This window comes from Myotis lucifugus, unplaced genomic scaffold (genome assembly GCF_000147115.1).
Source record: "Myotis lucifugus unplaced genomic scaffold, Myoluc2.0 scaffold_192, whole genome shotgun sequence".
NCBI lineage: Eukaryota > Metazoa > Chordata > Mammalia > Chiroptera > Vespertilionidae > Myotis > Myotis lucifugus.
This window is the reverse complement of record NW_005871240.1, coordinates 2,404,144-2,416,767: the sequence shown is the minus strand read 5'-3', so window position 1 is coordinate 2,416,767 and position 12,624 is coordinate 2,404,144. Positions and strand designations below refer to the sequence as shown.

General features: G+C 35.4%; 1 protein-coding gene across 1 annotated transcript in view; it reads left to right on the top strand.

Annotated features, from left to right (window-relative positions):
• The first annotated feature begins 7,740 nt into the window (after window positions 1–7,740).
• Window positions 7,741–12,624, top strand: part of KLHL4 (kelch like family member 4) — a 90,295-nt gene continuing 85,411 nt past the window's right edge. The window contains exon 1 of the mRNA XM_006096993.3: window positions 7,741–8,350. Coding sequence (XP_006097055.1) covers window positions 7,929–8,350 — 422 coding nt within the window. The 5' untranslated portion in view covers window positions 7,741–7,928. The remainder of the gene's footprint in view (window positions 8,351–12,624) is intronic.

The following is a 12,624-nucleotide window of genomic DNA, read 5'->3' as shown; positions in this document are numbered from 1 at the left end:
AGGGCTGGATTGGGGGGATGAGGGGACATTGGGGGATAAGGACACATTTGTAATATCTTAATCAATAAAGGGGAAAAAACAGATAGGGGGAAAAAGAAAGATAAAATGATCTAAATTCAATAATTTAAATAATTACTTTAGAGTAAATGTACTAAATATTCCAATGAAAAAATAACTCTGTGAGGTTGGTGACATCTTTCCTTCCTTCTTTCTTTCTTTCTTTCTTTCTTTCTTTCTTTCTTTCTTTCTTTCTTTCTTTCTTTCTTTCTTTCTTTCTTTCTTCTTTCTTTCTTCCTTCCTTCCTTTCTTTCTTTCTTCTTTCTTTCTTTCTTTTTCTTTTTTTTTTTTTGAGAAACTAAAGCAGAGAGAGAATAATCATTTCTAAGTTCATACAAGTGGAAGAGCCAGGATTTAAACCCAGTTAGAACCCATGTTCTTTTTAAAAACCTTTTTATTTTTTATTTTTTTTTGAGAGAGAGAGAGAATTGATTTTCTGTTCCACTTGGTTGTGAATTCATTGATTGCTTCTTGTATGTGCCCTGACCAGAGATCAGAGCCCACATTTTTAATGTCAAAATGATGAAATGATGTCATTTAACATTTAAATGTTAAGTGACATTAACATTTAATGTCTAGCTCTGACCCACTACAAATTAATTTCCAAATAAAAATAGATTTTAGTTGTGAGATAATAATTGTAATGCAAAGCTAGTGAACTCAGTGCTAAGATAAAAGTCAGTGATACAATACTTACATGAAATGTTTAGAGAAAGACAAAAGACAGAATACAAATATGTATTGAGTACTACAGTGCAGCCTAGAGATAGAAAAGAAGAGAGAGATTTCCCTTAAAAAAAGAACTGGGGATTGAAGTTTGGGGCTATTTAAGGATAACAAACTTTCTATAGATGATGGAGTTATTGCAAGCTAAGCAAATGGAATGTTCAATCCCACCGTGAGGAAGGTACTGACTTATGGAATACAATAAAGAGATTAGCCTGCTTAGTGGTATAACATGCACACTGTTAAATCAATAAAGCTGATAAGTAACTGTAACTAGTTGAGTAACTAGACAAAGAATTAATGTTGCAAGGCCTCTCTAGAAGAATATCTTTTATGGTGTGGCTAAGAGGTATCTTTTGCCCTATTCTGTTTTATAGTTCTTGTGAAAAATTTCATTGGGGAAAAGGGTCATCCACATATGCAGTGGAGTTGAGAAGGTTGGCAAACACATTGTTTGATATATTTAACATGCCAAATTGTGTTAATAGGCTGAAAAAGTAGCCAAGTCTATCAAGAAGTGATTTAATAGATAGTTCAAATTGAGTCAGTACAACATATAATGAGATGTTTTATTAGTTAGTATGAAAATTACTTCAGGATTTTATTATAAACTTATTCTCCCTTTCCCCTCCTCTCTAAAATCAATAAAAATACATTTAAAACAACAACTCATAGACACAGACAATAGCACGATTACAAGAGATAAAGGGTTTTGGGGGAGGTAGAAGAAGGTTAAGGGTGGATGAATGATGATGAAAGAAGACTTGACTTGGGGTGGTGAACACACAATATAATATACAGATGATGTATTATAGAATTGTTCACCTGGAAACATATATACTTTTATTAATGAATGTCACCCCAATGAATTCAATTAAAAAATACTTATTCAATGTAATAAGTATTTCTACTTAATAGAATTAACTTTTTCCCCCATTTATTGAAAAAAATAAACTACATTTTTATTTCAGTTTCCTAATGTAATATATTTTTGCTTAAAATATTATATTGATTGCTTGATCATAATTTCTGTAAAAAATACATATATAAATTGAATTTTGTGTTTTAAATATTCTTTGACTGTAAATTTTTCAATCAGGGATCATTATAATTATTAGTATAGTAATTGAATAAAATGACATTCACATTTTTTATTTGTAAAATATATTAAATAAATATTAACATGTTACTGAGAATTAGTTATTAGTAGAGTCATATGGGGCTGTTTTTGTACTAAGTTCATGTATCTACAATGAATATTAATTTTCGCTAGAATGAGACAGGAGTCAGTATCATTTATTTTTGTCCACTTGTTTTTGCAGAGGTGAGCAATGAAAAAAATCTGTTCACTTAAATAAATGGATGCAAATGGAAGGAGTTTGGTTATAACACTGTCATTCAATTATTTGATATCCTTTGGCGGGAGTCAGAAAACTTACCAAGGAAAATAGAGACTGACTCATAGAGAGCAGGTAGATAGCTCTGGCAGGGAGTGAGGAGATGGGAGTGGGCAGTGGTGTTGGGTGGGTGGAGGGATTGAGCAAAAAAAGAAAAATAAAGAAAACTTACTGGGGTTATGAATCAATGTTAATGTTTTTTTAACCTCCTTCATTTGGTAGTGATTTGGGGTGCAGTTACTTAGGACAAGGGTTGGTTTAAAGTCATCTGTTTAGTAGCCAAAAATCTCTAAATAAGATACAGCCATACCTTGTTTTATTTTGCTTTGCTTTATTGTGCTTCATAGATATTGTGGATTTCACAAATTGAAGGTTTGTGGAAACTCTGCATTGAGCAAGTCTACCTGTGGCAGTTTTCCAAGAACTTTTGCTCACTTTGTGAATCTATGTCACATTTTGGTAATTCTCACAATTTTCAAACTTTTTTATTATTATTACTAGAGGCCCAGTGCATGAAATTCATGCATGGGAGAGGGGTCCCTTCAGCCCAGCCTGCACATCCCTCTCACAATCCTGGACCGCTGGCTCCTAATCACTCACCTGCCTGCCTGCCTGATCACCCCTAACTGCCCCCCCCCTTGCCAGCCTGATCATCCCTCACTGCCTCTGTGTGCTGGCCTGATCACCCCTAACTGCCCCCCCTGCCTGCCTGGTTGCCCCTTACTGCCTCCCGCTCCCACCCAGGTCGCCCTCAACTGCCCCCTCCCTGCCAGCCTGGTCACTCTTAACTACCCCCCCACGCCAGCTTGGTCACCCCTTACTGCCTCTCCTGCCAACCTGGTTGCCCCCAACTGCCCCCTCCCTGCTGGCCTGGTCGCTCTTAACTCCCCCCCCCCTCTGCTGGCCTGGTTGCCCCTAACTGCCCCCCCGCCGGCCTAGTCGCCCCTCATTGGCCCCCCTGCCAGCCTAATCACCCCAACTGCCCCCCCCCCCCCCCCGCCAGCCTGGTCTTAGGCAGCCATCTTTGTGAGGGCATGAGGGTTAATTTGCATATTACCTTTTTATTATATAGGATATTTAGCATGGTGATCTGTGATTATTATACTTGGCATGGTGATCTGTGATCAGTGATCTTTGATGTTACTATGTAATTGTTTCTGGCTGCCAACAACTATGCTCATATGACAGCGGATTTAGTCAATATATGTTATGTGTGTTCTGACTGCTCCACTGAGGGCCCATCTCCCCATCTCTTTCACTCTCCTTGGGCTTCACTATTCCCTGAGATAAAACAATATTAAAATGAGACCAATTGATAACCCTACAATGGCCTCTAAATATTCAGTTGAAAGGAAGAGTTGCATGTCTCTGAATTTAAATCAAAAGCTATAATTGATTTAGTGAGGAAGGCATGTCAAAAGCTGAGATAGGCCAAAAGCTAGGCTTCTTGTGTCAGTTAGCCTCGTTGTGACTGCAAAAGAAAGTTCTTGAAGGACATGAAAAGTGCTACTTCAGTGAACACACAAGTGATAAGAAAATGAAACAGACATTGCTGATGTGGAAAAAGTTGTAGTAGCTTGGATAAAATATCAAACTCGCCACAATATTACCATAAACCAATGTCCAATCCAGAGCCACATTCCGAAATCTCTTCAATTCTTTAAAGGCTCAGAACGGGAAGGAAGCTGCAAAAGAAAAGCTTAAAGCCAGCAGAGGTTGGTTTTTGAGTTTTTAGGAAAGAAGTGATCTTCAGAACGTAATAAAAGTGCAATATGAAGCACCAAGTGCTGATATAGAAGCTGCAGCAAGTTTTTGAGAAGAACAAAATCCACAATATCTCTGAGGTATGCCTGTACTGCTTTTGTTAAAAAAAATAATTTTAGTGCTGCCCAATGTGGCTTGTGCCAAGTGACTAGTTCCATCTCCGGACTATGATAAGTTATTGATGTGCAGCTTTTAATGCACAGATGTCTACGACTGCATTATTTTTCTTTAAGTCATGTAATCAGATAATTATAGGGGAAAAAAGTATTCCGAGGTACATTTGAATAATGTTAAATTTTGAGGTGTCCTAGTATTGACTAATTTAATTTTCTGGTCAGCATTTGACTCAGAATACATCAAGAGAGCACACAGCTGCTAAGTTGCCAGGATTTTTCAACTGGTTTACAGGTTTGTTTCACAATTGTATAATCATTAATTATCTAGAAGGGCATTTTAGCTCATAAACATTTTGCAGTTTCATTTAAAAATAGAAACAGACTCATAAATACAGAGAACAAACTAATGGTTACTGAATAATAGGGTAGTGGGAGGATGCATGAAAAAGGTAAAGGGGAATAAGAGGTACACCCTTTCAGTTATAAAATAAATTACAAGGATGTAATGTACAGCATATGAAAAATAGTCAATAATATCATAATAACTTTGTATGGTGACATATGTAGGTTACTAGACTTATTGTGGTTATAACATAGTAAGTTATACAAATGTCAAATCATTATGTTGTACACCTGAAACTAATATAATTTTATGTCCACTATACTTTAATAAAAAATGTAAAAAAAATTCTAGCACATATTGAGACAATAAACTTATGTGACAATAAATTCTTTTAGAACTTGTTATTCATGAATTCTACATATATTAGTTACTTGATTTCAAGTAGATAATAAGGCAAAGGAAAAGAAAAGATAAATAAGATATTGTTCTACCCTCACAGACACCGTCTTTATTTCTGTTTGAATATGTTTGAATCTTTCTTTCATAGAAAAAAATTTAAGAGAAACCCTTATGCTTCATAAAATATTATTCTCTTCAATAATTTTCTAGATCTATATACTTTCTTAGTCATTCCACAATTCTGTGTCCAAGATCCAGGAAAATGTCCATAATCTGCATGTTTTTATGTTTTGTATTTTTATTTTTAAATATTTTTATTGATTTCAAAGAGGAAAGGAGAGGGAGATATAAAAACATCAATGATGAGAGAATCATTGATTGGTTGCCTCTTGCTTGCCCCCTACTGGGGATTGAGCCCACAACCTGGGCATGTGCCCTGACTGAGAATCAATCCCTGATCTCCTGGTTCATAGGTCGATGCTCAACCACTGAGCCACTGGAGCTTGGCCATAATCTACATATTTTTTAAAAGCACATTCTCGATAGAATCATATATTGTTCTATCGATGTTTAGATAATGACAAGTGTCAGTATCTTACTGTAAAAGGTACACAGGGAAATATGCAATTTTATCTTAATCATAATCTCAGGGAAATGTAATAGAAAAATAATTCAGACTCTTGGTGGCCCAGAATATATTATTTTGAGCTACTTAGATGGCCAATGTAGTTATTATTCTTGTGCCTAGGACACATTATTTTCAATCTATTATAATATTGTATTTATTCTGACTGCTCTCTACAGTTTGCTTACTCAATGGCCAACATTGTGTTTTGGGCACAGTGTGGAACACAAAGGTCTAAAACACAGATATTAACTTCAAGGAGTTTACTTGGAATGTTCTCTCCCCAGATAATAGAAAGGCAATTGATGTTTTGTTATCAGGACTCATTGATATGCCTGGGGCTCATCAATTTAAGAACTATTTGAGATCCTTTCCAATTATTTACATGCTAAATACTATGAAGGGAAAACACACTCACTATGAAGTGATGATAATAGATGCTAACACTGAGGCTTAAGAAACCTGTTGGTAAATAGGTTGGAAAGTTGGAGATGGCAATAAATTGTTTGCAAGTGGTATAAAAATCAGCTATATATTTATCAACGTTTATTAATTTTTAGTACTAGAAAAAACCTACTGTATCAGTGAGGGTCCTCCAGGGAAATAGAAACAATAGGATGTGTGTGCAGTGTAGAGAGCGAGAGGAAAGAAAGAGATTGTTTTATTATAGTGAATTGGATCACATAATTATGGAGGCAGGCAAGTCTCATGATCTGCTATCAGCAAGTTGAAGACCTCGAAGAGCTGATGGTATAATTCAACTCCAAAAGCCAGGAGGCTTGAAACCCAGGAAGAACCAATATTTCAATTTGAGTCTGAAGTCAGGAAAAAAAAAAGATGATATCTCAGATTGAAGGTAATCAGGCAGGAAGAATTCCCTCTTATTTGGAGAGGGGTCAGCCTTCTGTTTATTCAGGCCTTCAATTGCTTGGCTAAGGCCTACCCACACTAGGGAGGACTATCTACTTTACTCAGTCTATTTATTGAAATGTTAAACACATCCACAAACACTCACACAGAAACAACCAAAATAATGTTTGATCAAATATCTGAGCACCCGTAGCCCAGTCATGTTGGTTGACATATTAATTTTCCATTAAACCTACAAAACAAGTGGGGATATAAGAGAAAGGTATAATTGCATTTATAGAAACCTGCAGGTAAAACACCTACCAATATAGAAAAAGATACTCATTTCATTCTCTATTTCCAAGTTTTAAAAATGCATTGCAAGTTAAAACTTTGGAAATCTATTCAGGCTCTCCATATTATGTATGAAGGAACTGTGATGCAATGAAGTAAGTGACTTGTCCAAGATTATACATCTCATTAACCCTAAAGCCAGAATTAAAACCAAAACCGTACAGCTTTAATATTCTCTCTAAGGATACACTGATATAATTGCCCCCTTATCACCTGCATGCAAGACAGGAAATCTGGATAAAATTCAAACTAAATTTCAAGATGGGATTGATGCATTTCATGTTGTAAAACATCTACCTCTGTGCTACTGGTAATTCTGATTCAGATCTCAAAGTACTTTGTGCACAGCTATTACTGAGTTATGTGTCAATTTGGAGTTAATTCAAAACATGTTGTTTTGCATCCTCTCATAAGAACTTAAAAAAAATAGACCTTTAACACTGCCTATGAAAATGAAGACCATGATAAGGAGATGTTTTTACAGGCATGGAATCAGAATGGACTATTTATTTTCAAGTTTTGGTCACCGAGAAAATACATCTCTTCTAAGCTAACAAGATTAGAAAACACTTTCTTATATTTTTAAAACTCTTCAGGTTTTCAAGCAAATATTTATGTAAAGACAGTCACATTTTCAGATGCATTGTAAAAATAATGGCAAACCTGAATGAGGGGACTGATGGCAAGATACTTTCCCTTAATAAACCACCTTCAAAATTTCTGTAAGATCCCCAAAATAGATCATAATGAATTCGCTGTTACAAATTCTCCCAGGACAAAGTGGCACAGTTTTAGAAGTGAGCTACTGGGAAAAGAATCTGGCAGGGGGTGGGGTGAGTGAAGGGACTCTAGAAGGAAGTGAGTTTAAACACTTTGCTTTTGCTCACACGCTTGGTTTTAAGCCTTGGCTACTGTAACTCGGGAAGGAAGAAGCTGGGTTCAATATTTGCAAGTCCAGGAGGGAAGGGCTGTGAGTGAGCATGCACATTAGCAGCTGGAGTGTGTTGTGGTAGCTGCTTTCCTGTGCTAAGCTGATTTACTTGTTTAAGGTCTGACCTCATCATCCTGTCAGTATGGGTTCCCACCTACACTGTTAGCTGCAGCTTTGCAGCTAGAAAGCTAGAAGTATTCTCTGTGTAGCACAGGCAGCAGGCAGCGGGGGAGGGGGGGAAACAAGAAAAGGCTGCTCTAGGCACTTGTGCTTTTGTTAGTTCAACAGAAGAGGCAGAGAAACCAGAGATAACAAAGGCTCCGTTTCCTTTCTGTGAGAGAAGGCTTTTGTCTTTCCTCCTGCAACAATGTCAATGTCTGGCAAGAAAGAGTTTGATGTGAAACAGATCCTACGGCTACGCTGGAGGTGGTTTAGTCATCCTTCTCAAGGTTCTTCCAACCCTGGAAACTGCCTTCAGCAGGAAGGATATGAGCATAGAGGGACCCAGGTTCAGGGCAGGTTGAAGAACCACTCTCGGGACAGAAACGGACTGAAGAAGAGCAATAGTCCTGTCCACCACAACATATTGCCACCAGTGCCAGGACTGGCCCCTGCCCATCAAAGAGTGCTTCAGAATTGGCACCCACAGAACCTGATAGAACATCTTCGAGCAAATGAAGATACTCCTAAAGCAGTTCCAGAGGAGAATTTGTTCAAAAGAGCTTGTGAGAAACACTCACAAGATTTGGAGATGATGGCTGATGAAAGTACAGGCGAGTCTGCTGCCAGGTAGGAGTTTTCCTTAGTGTAATTGAAAGTCCTAGCCTAGGTTATCTTATCCTCTAAAACTCTCACTTAGTGTTTCAATAAAAGGGCTATAATAATCTCTGGTTTATATATAGTCAATCAGGATCTCCAAGAAACATCCCCCCTTCTAAGTCTATGAAGAAAACAGTAATAACACCTTTTCACAATCGATAGGGAATATATTTTAGGGTTGTGATTTTACTTCTCCTATGTCATTCTGATTCCATTAAGAATTCTGTTTCAGTTCTAAGAGATGTTTACTATAAGTACTAATTTTTTGAAACTATCCTTTGTAGCTTGGATGTTCAAATAGTGATTATTTGCAAAACTGTAGTGAATCACATAGAACTCTTTTTACTTTGTGAGTTAAGCCAACTCTGACAAAATAAAACCTCATACGGCTCAGCACATTCTTATCGGCTCCGTAGTGCATAGTTGCTATATTGACGATTTATAAATGTTTTCTATGTGAGAACACGGGACAGCTTCCTTTGGCATTTGAGATTTACCTCAAGTTGTATTAGTTTCATAGCTAGTTTGTAATCATAAAAACATTTTACATAAAGCAGGTAATAAAATGTTGCTCAGAGCAGAAAGATGTTAAAGTAGGAAATGTAATTATGTTAATTATTTCAGGACATTGAATGGAACAGGAAATGATTTTTAAAAGTATAATGTCAGGATAATTTACAAAATATTTAACTTTACCTTTATTGTTTGAGTGGGAGAAAATTGTTCCCTCTTCATCTTGGCAACATAATGAAATTGTAAAAGAGCTTTGGAAAAATAAGTTTTTGGGGTATGTTTTAATATGTATAACAGTTTGGCATGAAACTATATTTATTTGGAAATCTGGATATTTGATAAATGTGTCTCTACATAAGTATATAAGAAATGGCTTATTTGCTTCTAGATACAATTTTTTTCCAATATATCTTCCTGACAATTTCTTTCTTTTATAAATTCAAAACATAATACCAATAGAAAAAGCAACTCTACAATATATGGCAAAGGACAAATCAAGTGAGTGAAAAGATGCCTTTATAGAAACTCGGTCTTCTTGTTGAAATGTAAACATGCAAATGACAAAGTGTGAAATGACAAAGTGTGTATTAACGAATTGTCCTAAATATTTTTGTGATTACTCCCCAAAATGCTATATAATTGTTGGGATTGCAGATTGTATTTAGTACAACTAATTGGACTTTCAAAGTAATATATAATCCACATTTTTAGATTCAGCAGATCTTCAAATTATCTCTCCTCACCATGAATATCTGTTTTAAAAACTGCAGAATTTGGAGGTTAATATTTAACACATTTGAGTCTCTTGAAGAGTAATTTAAATTATCCACTCTGGTCTAACAAAATTTTTGAGGTTCCCTGATTTCATTTTCCAGCATGAAAATATATTTATAATAAATGAGTTGCTAAAATTAAATGCTGGATAAAATATCAAATATAAAGTGTTACCAAATAATATTTTAAAAAATATTTCTTTTTATTTTATTTCTGATAGTTTCCATGTTCTAAATAAATGTCTGTTAATTATCCTATGGTTAAAGTGGAAAGTTAATATTTTCTTAAAATAAACAGGAAGTGCTTTTACTGATGTGCCAGGGATATTTTAAGCAGAAGAGAAGGGTGAATTGAGTATCTTATTAACTGAAATATAATGGCTTATTAATTTATCATTGGCCATTCTAAATTATGTCTTGGTTAAGGAGGATTTGAAAAGGAGCTCTCTTATGTCCAGCTTCTCTAATGCCTATCTTCAACAAGATACGGGCGCAGGAGGAAAGGATTCTGATTAGTTGGCAACAGCCTTCCATCCCCAAAATAGAACTCTTGTAGTAGTTAAAAACAAACATACAAATAAACAAATAAACAAACAAAAATGGCAGTCAGTGTGAATTACCACACTGGTACAATATGGGCTCCGACACTCAGGGCAAAGTGATGGTCTTTAAGCCATCCTTCTTTCTACAAACATTGCATGAAATAGAGAATGGACTAAATTTATAACATGTAATATAACTGGATAATCTGCAGTTATTCGTAAAATAGATATTAAAGCCAAGTTATTACATGTATATTAATATACAAGTTTGGAGATTAAAAAACCCAAATACATTCTATGTAATTGAATTATAAGTATATGTACTTCATTTAAGAACATCTCTCTATCATGACCCCACACTGTGAGTATGCATATATCAGTATCCCTGGCATCAGAGACCTGAACTCAATTATCATTTTCTTTGTGTCTTTCTCATCTACTAACTATATTTTTGCTTCCCCCTAACTACCTTACTTAGTGTCCTTTATTTTATTTTTTTACTATATGCATGTTTTATGTATTAATGTGTTTTACTCAACACTCTTTAAAGACCATTCCATATTACTCTTTGTGTGTGTATATATATTTTTTATTTTAGCATTCCAAAACCTTCCCTAAATTTTACAACCATTCATTTTTATAAAAGAGAAAGCCTTCATTTTATAACATAAAATTCAACAATTTTCACTTTTAATTTAATTATTGTTTTCTTGCAAAAAAAATACATGAATTTTATACAGTTTGTGTACAGAAGGACAATATGCGAAACAGTAGAACAGTTTGTGCTGCTTGCCCATAACCTGGATATGCCCATTTCTGTCCTCCAAAGGGTGGAAAAAAACAAGAACCCTGCCTGGCAGGGCCTGACTTAGTGACAGACCCTGGGGTTGGGCCAAGACCTTAGAAGTCAAGTCTCTCTCTCTCTCTCTCCATATATATGTGTGTTAAATCGCATTGTTTACCCATATCTTCAGAAAAACAAATCACTTCTGTCTTGGTAAACAACCTGCTTCCCTATTTATAATGGTCTGGCCCTCTAGCAACTTCAGCGTGAAATTATAGCTAATTTGCCTACAAACATCAGGTGGTCGTAATAATCTGGCCACTCAGTGTATACTATATATAATACTTTAAACAAGAAAGAATTTTAAAAAAAGAAAAAGTAGAAAAATAAATAAAGTCTAGCCACAGTGACACATAAAAAACAAAGAAGTCAAGTCTTGTGCATGGAGAATGGGGGACCAACCCCCCATAGTGCATTTCTAAATAAGATTCTAGAGCTTTTAATATGGGAATTTAGTTTAAGAAATAATTTCTCCCTAGTAGGTCATAAAGGTATCTTTATATATTATATGCTACTAACTTTTAGTATTAACTTTTGCATTCAGGACTTTATTCTGTTGTGAATAAACTTTTGCTCTCTTTTAAAAATGTTTTAGAGATATGTAAATATTTATGTAATATTTTTAAAAGTTTGCTAATTTTCTCCAAAAATCCACTTGAATTTCATTAGAAATATATGGAAGTTATAGAATCATTTAAAGAGACGTGCTTTTATAATAACTCCTCTCATAAAATCCAATTAATAAAAATACTTTTGTAATTTTTAATAGTTTTTATAATTTCTTTGTAGAATTCTTATATATTCTTTCTTTTGCTAATTTTTAGTGATTTTATAGATTTATTGCTATTACAAATGGTGTCTTTTTATTTAGTTTGTTTCTTATATAAAAAAGTGACTCAGTTGGATTTGTGTCCTCCTGTGAATTAAAGGTTGCCATTTCAATTCCCTGACAGGGAACATGGCCAGGTTGCAGACTTGATCCTCAGTTGGGGGCGTGCACGAGGCAGCCATCTATGTTTTACTCTCAGATCTCTCTCTCTCTCTCTCTCTCTCTCTCTTCATTCTTCTCTCTCTCAACTAATTCAGATTAAAGAAAAAAAAGTGTTGTTGACTTTGGTTGCAGGTTCTATCCCAGGTCAGGTCAGGGCACATACCTAGGTTGTGGGTTTGATCCCCCTTCGCAGTGCATATGGGAGACAACTGGTCCATGTTTCTCTCTCATTGATGTATCTCTCTCTCTCTTTCTGTCTCTCTCTCCCTTCCTTTATGTCTAAAAATCAATGGACATTTCCTTGCTCGAGGACTAAGAAAAAGAAATTTAAAAAAAATCCAAAATATTATAGTTAAGTAGTAGTAGGAAGGGAAAAAAAACACAGAAGGAAGAGAGTTAAGAAGGGATACTCCTTCCGATAGGGAAGGTCTTTCTGATGAGATAACATTTGAGCACAGATCTAACCGAAGGGGAAAGACATAAGGATGTCTGACTCAAGAATTCGAAGCAAGTGAGAAGTTAATACTGCTGTGCCAAAAAGGAGCCCACGACCACCATCCATTTTTTCTTTGCAAATCAAT